General features: G+C 40.1%; 1 protein-coding gene across 2 annotated transcripts in view; it reads left to right on the top strand.

Annotated features, from left to right (window-relative positions):
* The first annotated feature begins 1,683 nt into the window (after positions 1-1,683).
* MRPL1 (mitochondrial ribosomal protein L1) overlaps positions 1,684-16,490 on the top strand; it is a 130,175-nt gene continuing 115,368 nt past the window's right edge. For both annotated transcript variants that reach the window (XM_047856536.1, XM_047856533.1), the window contains exons 1-2: positions 1,684-1,691; positions 12,055-12,059. In XM_047856536.1, coding sequence (XP_047712492.1) covers positions 1,687-1,691; positions 12,055-12,059 — 10 coding nt within the window. In that variant the 5' untranslated portion in view covers positions 1,684-1,686. The remainder of the gene's footprint in view (positions 1,692-12,054; positions 12,060-16,490) is intronic.

Genomic DNA, 16,490 nt, shown 5'->3' with positions numbered 1-16,490 from the left:
AAGGAAGATCAGCTTTGAGTAAATTTGTTTTCCTTTCTTTGCCTTTCCTTGTTACATTTTTATCGAGTGTTTTCCCACAGTTTTTTGGAATTAACCAAATTTCTCGAGGGGGAAATGTGTTTGCATGCAGAAGTGAGGTTTTTTTTCCCCTCGCTTCATTTCATGTTCACATGAGTTTTTATTCAATTTCTTTGGCTTTGGATATTTACCTCTCTTCACCTTCTGTGTTCTGAGTAGCATTTTCCCTTCCACTTACTGTTCGTGTGAATGAGGCATTCACAGTTGCATTTACAAACTGTTCTGGAAATTAAAAGTTTTCCTTTGTAGAATGAGACTCTTAGAACACAATCCACCCTTGGCTGCTGCCAGTTAATGCCTGGACCTTTTCTAGGCTAAGCACCAGTACAAGTGATTGGGGGACATCAGTGTTGAACTAAAGCTTTTGACTAATAGGCACAAAATCCCTTTTGTCTCATAGTCGTATTTCCAACATGAATTCTATGAGTGATTTTTGAGTGCTTTATTTTTTTTCAAATCCAAACTCTTGTTCTTAGCTTTACCTGCCTCTTTGACGTATTGACTAGCATTATGTCTCAGTATAATCACTGACAAATGTACATTATCATTGTGCTGGCTTTAATTCCCCACTAAGATTTAAATATATTTGAGGCATTATTAATATCCATTTACAATGTCCTTTTGATTTTTAATATGGAACAAATCCTGCTGGATAACATTATACAAACAGCAATTTGATTTCCTGAAAGTAAACCTAAGTAATGAAAATTCCTACCCCTTGGGCTTATGCATTATTTTAAATGTCAAAATCTGCCTAGAAAAAATCAACTATATTCCCCTCCCAGGTAGTTAGCTACAACTGGAAAGGAAGGAAAAAATGAAATACTTTTATTTAAATGTTGTTACAACATTAAATAAATTTGTCTCGAGTTTCTAATATAAAAAGCCTAATAGAAGTAAGACCCTCTGTTTGGAAGATGCAACCCCCTTCCAGACTTTTGTTCAGGAAGAGATCACTTAGAAATAATTGCTTTTAGTAGTTTTGCATTATTAGGTTTTATTTTTCTCATTTTTTAAGGAATGTGACCAGTATCCCTAACTTTTATGGGTGTCAAAGGAGTTTGGGGATTAAGTTATTACTGTTTCTCCCTTGTCTTTATTAAAAACCTTTAATTCCCAAGAACTCAGTGACAAGCCAAGCTGCATAGCCTAGCAGGCAAGGGCTGCATTTTCCATCTGGTGCCCCACCCATCTTTCCTAACTTTCAAACATCCTACGCCACTTGCCTTCCCAGAATCCTTTCTGATAGTCCCTGCTTTTGTAAATGCCCAACCCCTTCCCAAATCCACTACTCCCTGTTTTTCATTACAAATGCCTTTCATTACAAAGTCAGCTGTGAAGGCCTCCCAAATACCAACCTTCCTCCCAGTTAGGGATCCCTGCCCCCCCCTCCTCCCTCCCCCCCCTCCCCCCCCCCCCCCCCCCCCCCCCCCCCCCCCCGCGCGCAGTGGTTCTCTAGGTGTGGTTTTCTACAGGCAGCATCCGAGTTACTTCAACACCTGGAAACTTGTTAGAATTGGAAGTTCTCCGGTGAGCTCTACACCTAATGAATTTGACAATAAATTATATTTAAAAAATAAATTTAAAAAATCATTATCTGGCTCAGAGATGTGGTAAGGATTACACGAGCTTAAAAAAAAGTAAAGTGTTTAAAATAATGTCTAGGTCAAAGTAAGTTCTCAATAAATATAATCTATTACTAGTATGTTAACTATACCTTCCTAGATATAAAATGATCATCAAAAGAAATCAGAAATCAGGGGTCCCTAGGTGGCTCAGTCAGTTGAGCTTCTGCCTTCGGCTCAGGTCATGATCTCGCAGTTCATGGATTGGAGCCCCACGTCAGGCTCTGTGCTGACAGCTTGGAGCCTGGAACCTGGAGTCGGCTTTCGATTTTGTCTTCTGCCTCTCCTCTGCTCACACTCTGTCTCTCTCTCTCTCAAAAATAAGTAAATATTAAAAAAATTTTTTAAAGAAGGAATTAGAAATCAGTAAGAAAGAAAGAAAGAAAGAAAGAAAGAAAGAAAGAAAGAAAGAAAATCTAGGGGTGGGACCCATTATGTGTTTTCACAAGCCCTTGTCAGGATTCTGACCCACAGCCTTAGGGTATCAAATTATAGCCATACATATATCTCCAGACTCTTACTTGTTTTCGTAGTTGGTGCTCAAGAAGACTTTCATGTAAGACTAATCCTTCTAAGCAAGCAAATAAAAACAAAAGCAGTTGCCTAAAATGGGTTAACTAAAATAAATTAGCCTAAAGCCAACTTTTTCAAATGTTATTTACTTAATGATCAGGGCTTTCAATCAACAGTTTACCTAAAGTTCAGCCTCCTTTGAGTGTTTTTTACATCCTTATCAGTTTCCACACATACACATTCTTCAAGCCAGTAATGATTTCTCAACTTTCATTAGAAACCTGAGATTTTCCCCACCTGGGCTAAGGCGTTCTCTCTTGTTACCAAAGTGAGTTAGCTGCAGGTTTCTCCCATAACCTTATGAATTTCTCATGAGTAAAACTCTTATTTTTCTTGTAATGTCTTATACAATGCCTTGTGTATAGTAGATATTTGAGGGATGGTTGTTGACTTCAATGACCATATACAGTGAAACACACTGGAGCCAAGCCTTGTGCTTAAATGGCACTTCTTTATTTACTAGCCATGTAACTTTGGGCAAGTTTTTTTAGACCTCTCTATGCCTCAATCTCCTAATCTATAAAATATACAATAGTACTCAAGTCACAGGGTTGTCATAGAATAAAAGGAGTTTAAATATGTGAAATGTGTCGAGCAGTACTAGCAAATAACAAGCATTACATACGAGTTCATTATTAATATTTCTTTAGTATTCAAATCCTAGTTCTGCTTTTATTCAACTATGTGTTTGATTCAATTATATTCATTTCCTTTTCAATGTTTCTTGTAGCTGGGGTTCAGGGGTGCAAGAGTACCTGGCTCCCGGGGTCTGAAGCAGACCATGTTGGGCCACTCACCACTGACAAAACCCAAAGACAGAGAAACCAGTAGTGGTGAAACAAGAAAGAAATTTAGTTCAGTGAGGCCAACATCAGGAAGACTAGTCTCAAAGTGCTAGTGAGACTAGTCTCAAAGTGCTAGAAAATACTTCCAGGTTTATATGAGGAAAAGGTGGGGCAAAGATGGGTGGGTATGTGCAGGTAGGCAGTGAAGGTCAAAAGTTCATTGTCTTAGAGTCAATCACGGGTGGGGTCTTGCTGGCTCAGGGCAGTCCTTAGTGCTTGAGGGGGTAGTTTTGGTTCCCCTCTGGGGATGCTTTGCCTTCAGGGTTTTCTGCCTGACCCAAGAGACCAGCTGGAGGGAGAACCCAACTAGAAAATTTGAGGTCGAAATACAGGCAGCTGAAGTCCTCTTTCATTCTTATTTGGATTTCATAGAAAAATTAATTTTGCCACAAAAGATAAAATATTACCACTTTTTAAAAGTTAAGATGCATGCTTTCAGGGCACCTGGGTGGCTCAGGTCATGATCTCACTGTTCATGGGTTCAAGCCCCAGGTCGGGCTCTGAACTGATGGCTCAGAGCCTGGAGCCTGTTTCAGATTCTGTGACTCCCTCTCTCTCTGCCCTCCCCTGCTCACACTCTGTCTCTCTCTCAAAAACAAACAAACAGTAAAAAAATTTTTTTAATAAATAAAATAAGAGTTAAATTTTAAACTGTTCATATTCTCTAACCAGTAATTGTCATTCCAGAACTCTACCTTTTTTTGCCATGGTCAAACACTTAGCAAAAATTTATGGACAAATTGTCCATTTGGCTTTATTAACAATACTTGAGTTTTGGATATGTCTTTTATCAGCTACATGGCTTGCAAATACTTTCTCCCAGTGAGTGGCTTGTCTTCTCATTCTATTAATATATCTTCCACAGAACACAATTTTAAAATTTTAATAAAGTCTAATTTGTCAGGTTTTTTCCTTTCATGGATTGTGCCCTTGGTGTTTTTATCTAACATCTTGTGGCCAAACCTAAGATCACCTAGAGTTTCTCCTACACTTCTAGAAGTTTTAGTTTTGTGTTTCATATTTAGAGACATGTTCCATTTTGAGTAATTTGTGTAAGGTAGGTGTTAAGGTTCATTTCTTCTGCATTTAGACATTCAATCATCCTAGCATCATTTGTTGAAAAGGCTATTCTGTTGTTTTAAATGCCAAATTCTATTCTTTCTCTCAGGAGAAAACATTCTATTTTTTAGTGTGTGGTGAAACAGATTTCTAGACCCAAGATGGAGCGGCTACTACATGGGATGCCATGTCAGCAAAGTGAAATAACAACTAACTTTCGTGTCCCTGTAATTGCTCCACTTGGCCATGTGAGAAGTAAGTGAGATGATTCATTTTCAGAAGTACCAAATAAAAGCTGTGCTGTCTAGTTAAAAATAGGTTTACAACCTATTGGAAATATGTACAAGCACCGCCCCCCTACACTGAAGTTCCCAAACCCTTAGACACTTCACTTCCTGGTTCTTCCCCTCTCCATTTCACAGGCTTATTTTCATGGGCTTTGCAGTGAGCACTTGCCAAAACACTGAAGTCTCTGTGTCACCTCAAGGAATGTACTTTTTTTTCCCTACGTGGGCATAGGCGACTTCTGGGTAAGGCTGTAATAGCTGTAGTACTCAGCCAATGAGGAATCAGGGAAGGAACTTGCTTACTAGGAAAGAAATTGCCTGCTGAAACTGCCCCAAGTGTGCCTGTCTGTCATACACCTGCTCTTATAAGAACGTTGATTAAAGCTACTCTTCACTGTGCTCCGAGTCTCCGTGACCCTCCTTTGATTGGGGCAGTTGGCTTATTTCTCACAGCCAGCAGCATACTCTATCAGTTAGTTGGTCAACAAATGCCAAGCCAGTTTGGGCCTTCTCACCCCAAACAAGGTTGACTATTTGGCCCCAGCTGATCAGATATTTTCTATTTTTCATTTTTTTTTTTTGTTCTTTCTTTCTTATCCTATAAAAGCTTCTTGTCTCCCACCCCGTTTTACAGTTCTCCAGAGAAGACTTCATGAAGTGTTCATTTTGTTTGCATAACCTAAATTGTCTTCTTTAATAACTTTTAAACATGTGACTCAATGTTTTACTTGTTTTATTTTTTTTATTAAAAAAATTTTTTTTAACGTTTATTTTTGACAGAGAGAGAGAGAGAGAGAGAGAGAGAGAGAGAGAGAATGCAAGTGAGACCGGGGCAGAGAGAGAGGGAGACAAGATCTGAATGAAGCAGGCTCCAGGCTCTGAGTTGTCAGCATAGAGCCTGATGTGGGGCTGGAACTCGTGAACCTTGAGATCATGATCTGAGAGGAAGTCAGATGCTTAACTGACTGAGCCACCCAGGTGCCCCAATGTTTTACCTCTTTTAATAGAAGAAAGCTTCTTTTTTTTTTTTAATTTTTTTTTCAACGTTTATTTATTTTTTGGGGGACAGAGAGAGACAGAGCATGAACGGGGGAGGGGCAGAGAGAGAGGGAGACACAGAATCGGAAACAGGCTCCAGGCTCCGAGCCATCAGCCCAGAGCCTGATGCGGGGCTCGAACTCACGGACTGCGAGATCGTGACCTGGCTGAAGTCGGACGCTTAACCGACTGCGCCACCCAGGCGCCCCTAGAGGAAAGCTTCTTATTTAACTCATTTGAAATGAGTAGCTAGTTAATCACATAAAATGATAAACTTCGGGGTGCCTGGGTGGCTGAGTTGGTTAAGCATCCGACTCTGGATCAGGTCGTGATCTCACAGTTCCTGAGTTTGAGCCCCACATTGGGCTCTGTGGGGCCTGGAGACTGCTTCAGGTTCTTGTGTCCCCCCCCCCCACCCCCCGTCTCTGCCCCTCCTCAGCTCGTGCTGTCTCTCTCTCTCTCAAAAATAAATAAACATTAAAATTTTTAAAATAGAATAAATGATAATTCATAAAGATTTTTTAAAATTTAAAATATATAGGGGTGCCTGGGTGGCTCAATCAGTTAAGCATCCTACTCTTGATATTGGCTCAGGTCTTGATCTTGCAGTCTTGAACACTCTCTCTCTTTAAATAAATGAATAAGCATTTTTAAAAAATTTAAAATGTGTAGAACTCATTCATTTGCTAAACTTTTCTTTGAGTATGGATCTGCTGATTGTTGTTCTAAATTGTCTTTTTTTTTTTTTTAATAAAACACACATAAAATGCATCGCCTATGATATCCAGTGTTTTCACCTAGAGCTCAGACTTCTTAGGTTAAAAAAGTGGGCTCCACCATGTAATTATCTAGAGTATCCTACCTAACCTTTCTGGGCTTCAATTTTCTCACCTGTAAAATGAGAGTAATAATAATACTTATCTCATAAAAGAATGAGTTAATATATGTTAATCGTTAGAACATTGGTCTAGCACATAGAGAGTGAGGTATTTGCATTAAAATGGAACAAGACCTTGTGGCACAATCTGAAGGAAGAATTCTAGATTTTTATTCTTTTTTCCATATGTTTACAATTGCCTTGTTACCCCCAATTTGGCAGCTTTTAGCAGCTCTATCAAAATTCTAAAGCACTCATTCATTTCAATATTAAAAATACCTTTCTAGGGAAACCTGGGTGACTCAGTCGGTTAAGCATCAGCTCTTGATTTTGGCTCACGTCATGATCTCACAATTCATGAGTTCGAACCCCGCATCTGGCTTTGCGCTGATGGTGCAGAGCCTGCTTGGGATTCTGTCTTCCTCTCTCTCTGTCCCTCTCTTTCTTGCTCTCTATCTCTCTCAATAAATAAAAATAAACTTAAAAAAATAACTTTCTTGTACACACATTTCATCAACAAGCATAGGAGAGCTGGGAAAACAATGAACTCTTAGGTATAAAACTTCACTAAGGCGATAAATAGTGGGCAGACTACAGAAGAGATTGGAAGAGGACTTCAGTTGCCTCTATTTTGACCTCAGATTTTCTAGTTGGGTTCTTCTTCTAGCTGGTCTCTGGGCTCAGGCAGAAAACCCAGAGGGCAAAGCGTGCCCAGAAGGGAACTGAAACTACTCCCTCAAGCACTAAAGGCTGCCCTGAGCCAGCAAGACCCCACCTGTGATTGACTCCAAGACAATAATCCATTTGACCTTCCCTGCTTGCTTGTACATACTCACGCATCTGTGCCCCACCTTTTCCTTATATAAACCTGAAAGTATTTTTGGCACTTTGTATACAGTCTATGAGATGCTAGTCCATCATCTTCCTGGTGTTGCCTCACTGAGCTAAATTCTTTTCTTGTTTCACCATCACTCCTCTCTCTGCCTTTGGATTTTATCAGCTGCAAGCAACTAAACATGGTCTGTTTGGTACCCCGGGGCCAGGAGCTCTTGCACCCCTGTGCTCTGGCTACAAGATTACTAGCCAGCTTTTCAAGGGTGCTATGGAAATCAGTCAATATGTTTACAGAGGCACTGGAAAGTTTCAGTTAATTTGGTTAACTGATTACTTGGCAGTTGGTTAATAGGGTGTACAAATGCAACAAGACCATCTTTTCTTTATCATTATTTTTAAGCCTGCAGTGACTAGACCATGGCAAAGTTTAAATGGGCTCTGTGAGATTTCCCAGTGAACAAAGTAGTCTTAAAAGTTTTAGGACTTTAAAAGATAAGTGTAACATTTTCTTGACAATGGAAATTCCATTTTGAGCATTACAACCTCTGTACGATACAAACCTAATAAAGTAAAGCGTTCCATTATATTTCCATATGTAATGCAAGAAGTCAAGTTTTAAACAATGGTTTGAGATGAGGGGCGCCTGGGTGGCGCAGTTGGTTAGGCGTCCGACTTCAGCCAGGTCACGATCTCGCGGTCCTTGAGTTCGAGCCCTGCGTCGGGCTCTGGACTGATGGCTCAGAGCCTGGAGCCTGTTTCCGATTCTGTGTCTCCCTCTCTCTCTGCCCCTGCCCCGTTCATGCTCTGTCTCTCTCTGTCCCAAAAATAAATAAACGTTGAGATGATAGTGGATAGGCTTCAAAGAATTCTGGACCGGAGATAAGAAAATGTCTCAGCTAGTACTGATTCAGGCTGGCTGGGTCCAAGGACCTAAGTCCCACAGGACCAACCAAGAGGGTCTGTGGATTGAACTCAAATCCAAGCTGGAAGAAAGTGAGAGCAGAATTTATTGAAGACCTGGAGCAAATACAGAGTATTTGGGAGATTCAAAAAAGAAAGGAGAATGACTCTTGTCTTTGCTTGGGGTCTGGGGTTTTTATTGAGGATTGTGGTCTGGTGTATATGTCTTCGCATGTATCCAGGAGCTGGTTAAAACAAAGCCAAATGCTCTTTTGTCTTCTATAGGTTACTTTTGCCCTGGAGTCAGGGGTCTTGGTGCGTCAGTGGTCGTAGAAAATGTACATGCTGTCCTTTCCCAGTCACTCCTTAGATGTTATCTGTTGTGTTGGAAGACTCCAGAGAAATCATTAACTCTTTAACCCTTATAAGGAGGAGGACATACATAATCTGTGCGATAAGGCATATGTAGGGCAGGTGTGCAAGTCCCAACAAGAATGGCAGCAGGAAAAGGAGCAAAAAGCAGTCCTTCAAGGGGTCCCTTCAGTTTCCCTGTGTCAGTACTATATTATATTCTACAGCATATAAAACTGACTCAAACTGGACAAAACCGACCCAGGATTCAAACAAACAAAACCAACCAACAAACCAACCAACAAACAAAAACACTTAAGGGATGTCTGGGTGGCTCAGTTGGTTAAGCCTCTGACTTAAGCTCAGGTCACGCTCTCATGGGCTCTCTGTTAACAGCGCAGAGCCTGGAGCCTGCTTCCGATTCTGTGTCTCTCTCTATCTCTACCCCTTCCCCACTCGTGCTCTGTCTCTATCTTAAAAATTAAAAAAAAAAAAATTGAAAAAGCATTTAATAATTCATCCATTTAAAAAAGCATAATCGAGGGGAGCTCAGACTGATTTACTAAAAGCCAGTTTATCTAAACCACTTTGACTAAAAGTTTCTAATGTCTCAAAGTATATGAAATAGAAAAAGATACCATCAGTATACAAAATATCCACCTACTTACAAAGAGTAGCAAATTGTACAAATAATTGCCAAATTATAATAAGGTTCAGATGGAAAGACCCTTAAGTGAATCACTTAAAATATGGAAGGCGTAAGGACTCTCTCTAAGAATTTAGTCTGACCCTTACTAGTGGTCATTTCACAGCTTTGGCCTCGTGTTTTGCTAATGGAATTACCATTAAGAGGTTTATTCTTCAGGGGCGCCTGGGGGGCTCAGTCAGTTAAGCATCAGACTTTAGCTCGGGTCATGATCTCACAGTTCGGGGTTTGAGCCTTGCATCAGGCTCTGTGCTGACAACTCAGAGCCCGGAGCCTATTTCTGATTCTGTGTCTCCCTCTCTCTCTGCCCGTTTCCTGCTTGTATTGTTTCTCTCTCTTTCTCTAAAAAATAAATAAACATTAAAAAATAAATAAATAGACATAAAAAAAGAGGTTTATTCTTCAGCAAAAGAAATAAGCCTATTTCTTATTCTGGTAGACACATCAGAGCAGAACATTTGAAAAGGAGTGGGATAAAGGGTGGAAACTTAGGTGTCTGCAGGGTCTGGGCTGACTTTGTGAAATGCCTAGAGAGTCAACAATGATGATTGTGGTGTAAGTGGAGCTGATGTACCATCCAAAAAGTGCAATGCCTGGGGCACCTGGGTGGCTCAGTTGGTTAAGCAACCGACTTCGGCTCAGGTCATGATCTCTCAGTTTGTGAGTTTGAGCCCCATGTCGGGCTCTGTGCTGACAGCTCAGAGCCTGGAGCCTACTTCAGATTCTATGTTTTCCCTTCTCTCTATCCCTCCCCTGCTCATTCTCTGTGTCTCTCTGTCTCTCAATAATAAATAAATGTTAAAAAAAAAAATTAAAAAAAAAAAAACTAAAAAAAAAAGTGCAATGCCTATTGAGCTCCAGTGGGTCAAGGCCATGTAGAAATATGGGTCTGGTATGGCTTGGTCTGGTGATTATTTTCTTTTTCATTCATTCATTCATTCATTCATTTAAAAATTTAAATCTAAGTTAGTTAATATACATTGTAGTATTATTGGTTTCAGGAGTGGAATCCAGTGATTCATCACTTACTTGTAACACCCAATGCTCATCCCAACCAGTGCCCTCCTTAATGCCCATCACCCATCCCCCCATCCACAACCCCTCCAGCAACCCTCAGTTTGTTCTCTGTATTTAGCAGTCTCTTATGGTTTGCCTCCCTCTCTGTTTTTTCTTATTTTTCCTTCCCTTCCCCTGGGTGCATCTGTTTTGTTTCTTAAATTCCACATATGAGTGAAATCCAATGAATTTGTCTTTCTCCAACTGCTGCTGATTATTTTCAAAAGAAGACAGAAATTTTGAATTTCAGCCCAATTAGTTGTCAGTGTAATTTAAAAAAGTTTGTGGGCCAATACGGTAGTAACAAAGCATATTGTTTGGGGTGCCTGGGTGGCTTGGGCAGTTAAGCGCGTGGCTCTTGATTTTGGCTCAGGTTGTGATCTCATGGTGGGTGAGAGTCGAGCTGTGTGCTGACAGCATGGAGCCTGCTTGAGGTTCCCTTTCTTTCTCACTCTGTTCCCCTCCCCTGCTTGTGGGCTCTCTGTCTCTCTCAAAAATAAATGAACATTAAAAAAAGAAAACCAAAGCATATTGTCTCTGAGAATTCATATTTCTCCTTAGGAGATGCATGTGTATGTCTGTATGTGAGTGTATGAATGTCCTAATAGTTTTCTGCGAGATAAATTGAAAGAACAATGTGACGTTTTTGTAGCTCACACTAGAGGGAAAAGTTAAAAAGGATCATACTCTAGTGGCTACGCCTCCAGCTATTCTTTGAGCCCCGGAGCATGCTAAAGAACATAAAGAACGATCTTGTTGGAGCCTCCAGGGCTCCAATATTCTTGACTGAACAGCTCCGATATTGGATATGTATTGTGTCGGAAACTTTGTAGGTACAGAGGGGTATTCAGCATTCTTCTGTAGCATTGCACATCGGAAATAAGACAAAGATGGTGTTCTTACCATAAAACATAAACCTCAGGACAGAGTTAAGAACTGAAGTCAACCATAAGACAACTGCTATGACTTCTTGCCTGTGTTTCCTTTGAACTGTGGAAATTGTTATTGTTAGCATGGTGTTAAAAATTTTTTGCCAACACATGTAATTCTTTTTGTTTATCCCACCAGTTCAGTTAAAGTCTGATCTAACAATATATTGACCAGATGTCTGTATTAGTCAGGGGCCTGGCAGGAAACAGATGGCAAATTCAGAGTTTAACCAAAGAGAGTTTAAAAGGGGGGGCTATTGACATAGGTGTGGGCAAGGTTAAGGGCACTGACAAACGATGTTGAAATAAACATGGATGTGAAAGGGAGGGAGCTTCCACGCCAGGCCTGAAGGAACAAGGGGAAATGTGGTGTTATTAGAATGAGCTGAGAGCTAGAGCCATGGAAAGAGAGCTGTCTGGAAGAAGCAGTGGCTGTAGATAAATGCAGCCACCTCCAGGATAACAGCCAGACAGGAGCAAGGCAACACCTTGGCTTCTTTCGTCCTGTACTCTGTCTCTTGCTGGAGCTTCCTACTGCCAAACCTGATGAAAAGCCAGAGACAAGGGAGCCCAGGTGGTACAGTTTAAAAGGGTCAATCTTGGGGCGCCTGGATGGCTCAGTTGGTTAAACATCCAGCTTTGGTTCAGGTGATCTTAAGGGTTCCAGAGTTCGAGCCCCACATCGGGCTGTCTGCTGTCAGCACAAAGCCCACTTCAGATCCTCTGTCTCCCTCTCTCTCTCTGCCTCTCACCTGCTTGTGCTCTCCCTCTGTCTCTCCTGAAAGTGACAAACATTAAAAAAAATAAAAATAAAAAAATAAAATGGTCAGCCTTTAAGGGTACGCCCAGCCGGGCAGACAAAAGTGAAGAATAAATGTGGCTGGTGGCAAATGGAGTATAACCAGAACAGTGTTCTGTTAAAATAAGAAATTGTCAGTAATTTACCAGACTATAGCAAGGAGAAAAAAATTCTGTTAGGAAAAATGAGCAGACAATGAAATATTTTTGTAGCAGGTGGATTTATGTCAATGTGATAAGGAGAGTTTTGTAAAACTAAGTAATGTCTTTCTAATCTACTAAATTATTTGAAAGAGGTAACATAAGTGACAAAGAAGGGTTAGCCAGTAAATATGATTTATTCATATTTTGCAGTGAATTGTGATAATGCCTTCTTGTAGACTATGAAAAATACTTAATTCTCATGGAATAAGGGCTAAGGTAAATAGTCATAGGTTACTTGGTAAGATTTAGCAAATTAGTAAATAAACAAACAAACAAATAAAAGAGACAAACCGAAAACTAGACTCTTAACTGTAGAGAACTGGTGATTACCAGAGGAGAGTGGGTGAGGGGATGGGTGAAGTAGGTAAAGAGGATTAAAAGTACACTTATCATGGGGCACCTGTGTGGCCCAGCTGGTTAAGCGTCAGACTTCGGCTCCAGTCATGATCTCACGGTTTGTGAGTTCAAGCCCTGCGTCGGGCTCTGTGCTGGCAGCTCGGAGCTTGGGAGCCTGCTTCGGATTCTGTGTCTCCTCCTCTCTCTCTGTCCTTCCCATGCTCATGCTCTGTTTCTGTCTCTCAGTAATAAATAAACGTTAAAAAAAATTTTTTTAAAGTACACTTATGAATAATGTATAGAATTGTTGAATCACTATACTGTACATCTGAAACTAATATAACACTGTGTGTTAACTATACTGGATTTAAAATAATAAAAAAGATTTAGCAAATTAGATGAGTATTTCATATTACAGTGGACCCTTGACAACACAGGTTTGAACTACATAGTTTCACTGATATGCAATATTTTTTCAACAAACAAAGCATTGTACTAAAAATGTATTTTTTTTGGATTTTCTCTTCTATATGATTTTTTAATGACATTTTCTTTTCCCTGCTTTATTGTAAGTATACAGTATATCATATATACAACTACAAAAAAGGTGTTAAATGACGACTATGTTATCCATAAGGCTTCCAGTCAACAGCAGGCTGTTAATAGTTAAGTTTTTGGGGAGTCAAGCGTTATGGATTTTTGACTCTACTGCGTGTTGGAACCATAACCCCCATGTTACTCAAGGGTCAACTGTAATTCGACTAATATTAGGTTGAGATCTAGGGTACAGTGTGCCATATTTCAATGTGTAAACTGGAATTAGATATTTTATAAAAAGATGCAAGAAAAAAAAGCCTGCTAAAATCTAGGAAAATCAAACATTAGATGAGACCTAACAAACTTCATAACTGGGCAACATTCTTGTAAAAAATAATCATAGTTGCTTGTGTTATATTGAGATGGCTCTCTACCTGCAGCTGGTGTTTTCCACACCAGGGGTCAACTAGAACCTTAGGACCCTGCTGATAATGATTGGCTCTACACTTTACCCACCAGGGCTCCCAAACTCTGCACGGATGTACTGGTTGTTGCAAGGGAGTGTTGCACTGAGTGTTCCCAAACATGTTTGCTACTGCATTATGTCAGTTCCTTTTGTCCTTTCCTGCTGCTTTTGGTTACTTTCTGTCTGTAAGAAAGATATCAAAGCCACCAGAGCTATCACTGTCCCAAGCGAGTCACAGACTACAGCATGCTGCATTCAAGAATTTCTCTCAAGTCCTCTTTGTTACCTGGTTCCCCTAAACAACAAGATCTGTGCTCATGGGTCCCTAAAGTGGTTTCAGTGAACTGTCTCTTTTACATGTTTTTCTTTTGCCTCCATTCTCAGGTTCCAACACTCATGCTTGGAAGGCACTCGGCAGAGCAGAGCCCCGAGGAACACGCTCAGAATTGCCTTCTCACCCTGGTGCTGTGTCCTTCAAATACTCTCACCTCCCTTGGAATGAACAGCTCCTCAGAGCCAAGCACAGACACTCTGCTGCTCGTCTGTCTGTCCCAACAGGTATCTGAACCTCAAGATGCACACAGCTTGGGTTAAGTGGAGCCCTCCTATTACATAGCCGCTACTTCCTGGATCTGTCTGTGTGCTGTAGAAGTGGTGACTTGTGGTAACACTGCAAAAATCCCCACTCACTGTCAACCACGGAAGGCTTGTCAGGCCTCTTCGTATAGTGGGACATTGGGAACAAGGGCATCTTACTCTGTAAATTTCTGTAGCCCTCCTTCTAGAGAGAGTTCAGAAAAGCAATGCATTCTTGTGTTTTCTTGAAACGAATGACATGCTTTATATCAGTTTTGATGGTACAAACTAAAGAAAGATCATTATCTGTACCTATTTTAGAACCTAGATTATCGCAGTTGAAAATAGATTTTAGTTAGTAACGCTTCCATCCTTATTTCTATTCCCAGCCATTATTTGACCTTTGACCTTTGGAGAAATTTATTAAATTTTCTAATTACAATCTATTTTTCCTGATGGATAAGGATGCTCATTACTGTCTTAACTTGGGCCCCTGTATATCCCTTTAATCTGCGCTTGTTTTATTGTTTACTTGGGTTAGATCTCTGTCATCTCTCCCAGAGGAGCCAGAAAATGATCTTTTATTTTTAATTTAAAAATTAACCCTTAACAGTTATTCATGTTTTAGCATAAATTAACAAGATATCACGGAAGCTGAGGCCAGGAAAGCCTGACCTGAACCTCTGGCTTCTTGATTGTTAAAGGCTCCTCTACTCTGAGTCGCCTTTCTCCCCACCGTCTCCCACCATTCCCTCCAATACCACTACTCTTCTCCCTCTACCACCCGATGACTATAGGAAGAAGACAAATGCTAACCCAGTTGCAGCAACAGAAACTTTGTTTGACAGGATAAGATAATTTAGACAAAGATGAGATGCTACTGTTCACAGGTGTATATTAGAGTATTTACACCAAATACTTTTCAGATAAAATGACTAAGAAATAATTCCCAAGATTCCCTAAAAACCTTGAGCTCATTTCCTGAAGCAGTTAAAAGGAGATATCCAGAAAGAGAGAAAGAGCTTCTTAACCCCAAACTAACACTGGGGCTTGGACTCAGCCTCAGTTTGACCTTGTCAAAAGAAAGACCTGAAAAAAAGTGCAACAACAAAATGTCAAGTTCACTTCTAAGTCTACAAAACAATAAAGCTACACAGCACAAAAGGGAGGAAGAGAGTCACATCCTTTCAGTTACTTACAGCCTCCTCTTGTGGGTTGGGCACACTCTTCTATAAAAACAAAACGTTTCCCGGAGAATTGCTTTGTTGGTATTGTTATTTTTCTCAGACCTTATAAAATGTTAAAAAAAAAATCCATTTCCAGCGGCACCTGGCTGGCTAAGTAGAGCATGTGACTCTTGATCTTTGGTCATGGGTTCCTGCTCCACACTGGGTGTAGAGATGACTAAAAAAAAAAAAAAATTAAACTTTAAACAAAAATAATAAAACAAAAATTGGGTAAGAGGGGCTCTTTTTTTAAAAAAAATTATTTAGTTTTGAGAGGCAGTGAGAGAGAGAGAGAGAAAGAGAGCACAAGTGATGGGGAGGGGCAGAGAGAGGGAGAGAGAGAATCCCAAGCTGATAGCACAGAACCCAACATGGGGCCCAATCCCACAAACTGTGATATCATGACCTGAGCCAAGATCAAGAGTTGGATGCTTAACCAACTGAGCTACCCAGACACCTCAGGTATAAGAGAGACCCTTAAAAACTAAATGAAAAAATAAACATACATTTCCATATCTAGATAAATATTTCAAGCAAGTTTTACCTCTACATGCATTGAAGATAAAAATTAACTCTAATTAGTGTTTTGTTGGTGCTTGTGATTTACATGCTTGGCTTTGAAGATCAAAAAATAATACATATGTGCTTGTGTGTTATTTATTTTCTCCCACAGACTCTGATATCATCTGGCCATTTTCTAATTTAAGACATCAGCATCAAAAATATTGAGTCATGGGTGTATGTATGTTTAAACACCAGAGTTTGGGCAGTGAAGCAGGAGGAGGGTGCAGCAGTCAGATATAATGAGCTGTTATTAGGCTCTAACACTATCTGCATGGGCTTTGGCAAGTCACTAACTTTTTGGAGCCTCTGTTTCTTCATCTATAAAATGAGGATTAAGCAAGATACTATATGCATGGTGCTTGGCACAGTGTCCAGCATTAAGTATGTGTGTGATACATGTCTAATAGTGGTTAAAAATTATAGTCTCTTGAGCCAGGCATCCTGGGTTGAAATCTCAATTCAACTACTTATTAATTGGGCAAGTTACTTAACTTCCCAGTACCTCTATCCCTTCATCTGAAAATTGGAATAATTATAGTGCCTATCTTATAGAGTTGTTGTGAAGATTTAAACAGTTAAAATATGTTAACACTTTAGAAAAGTGCCTTGCACATGGTAAGTGTTC

This window comes from Prionailurus viverrinus, chromosome B1 (genome assembly GCF_022837055.1).
Source record: "Prionailurus viverrinus isolate Anna chromosome B1, UM_Priviv_1.0, whole genome shotgun sequence".
Taxonomy (NCBI): domain Eukaryota; kingdom Metazoa; phylum Chordata; class Mammalia; order Carnivora; family Felidae; genus Prionailurus; species Prionailurus viverrinus.
This window is presented reverse-complemented; position numbering and strand designations above follow the sequence as displayed.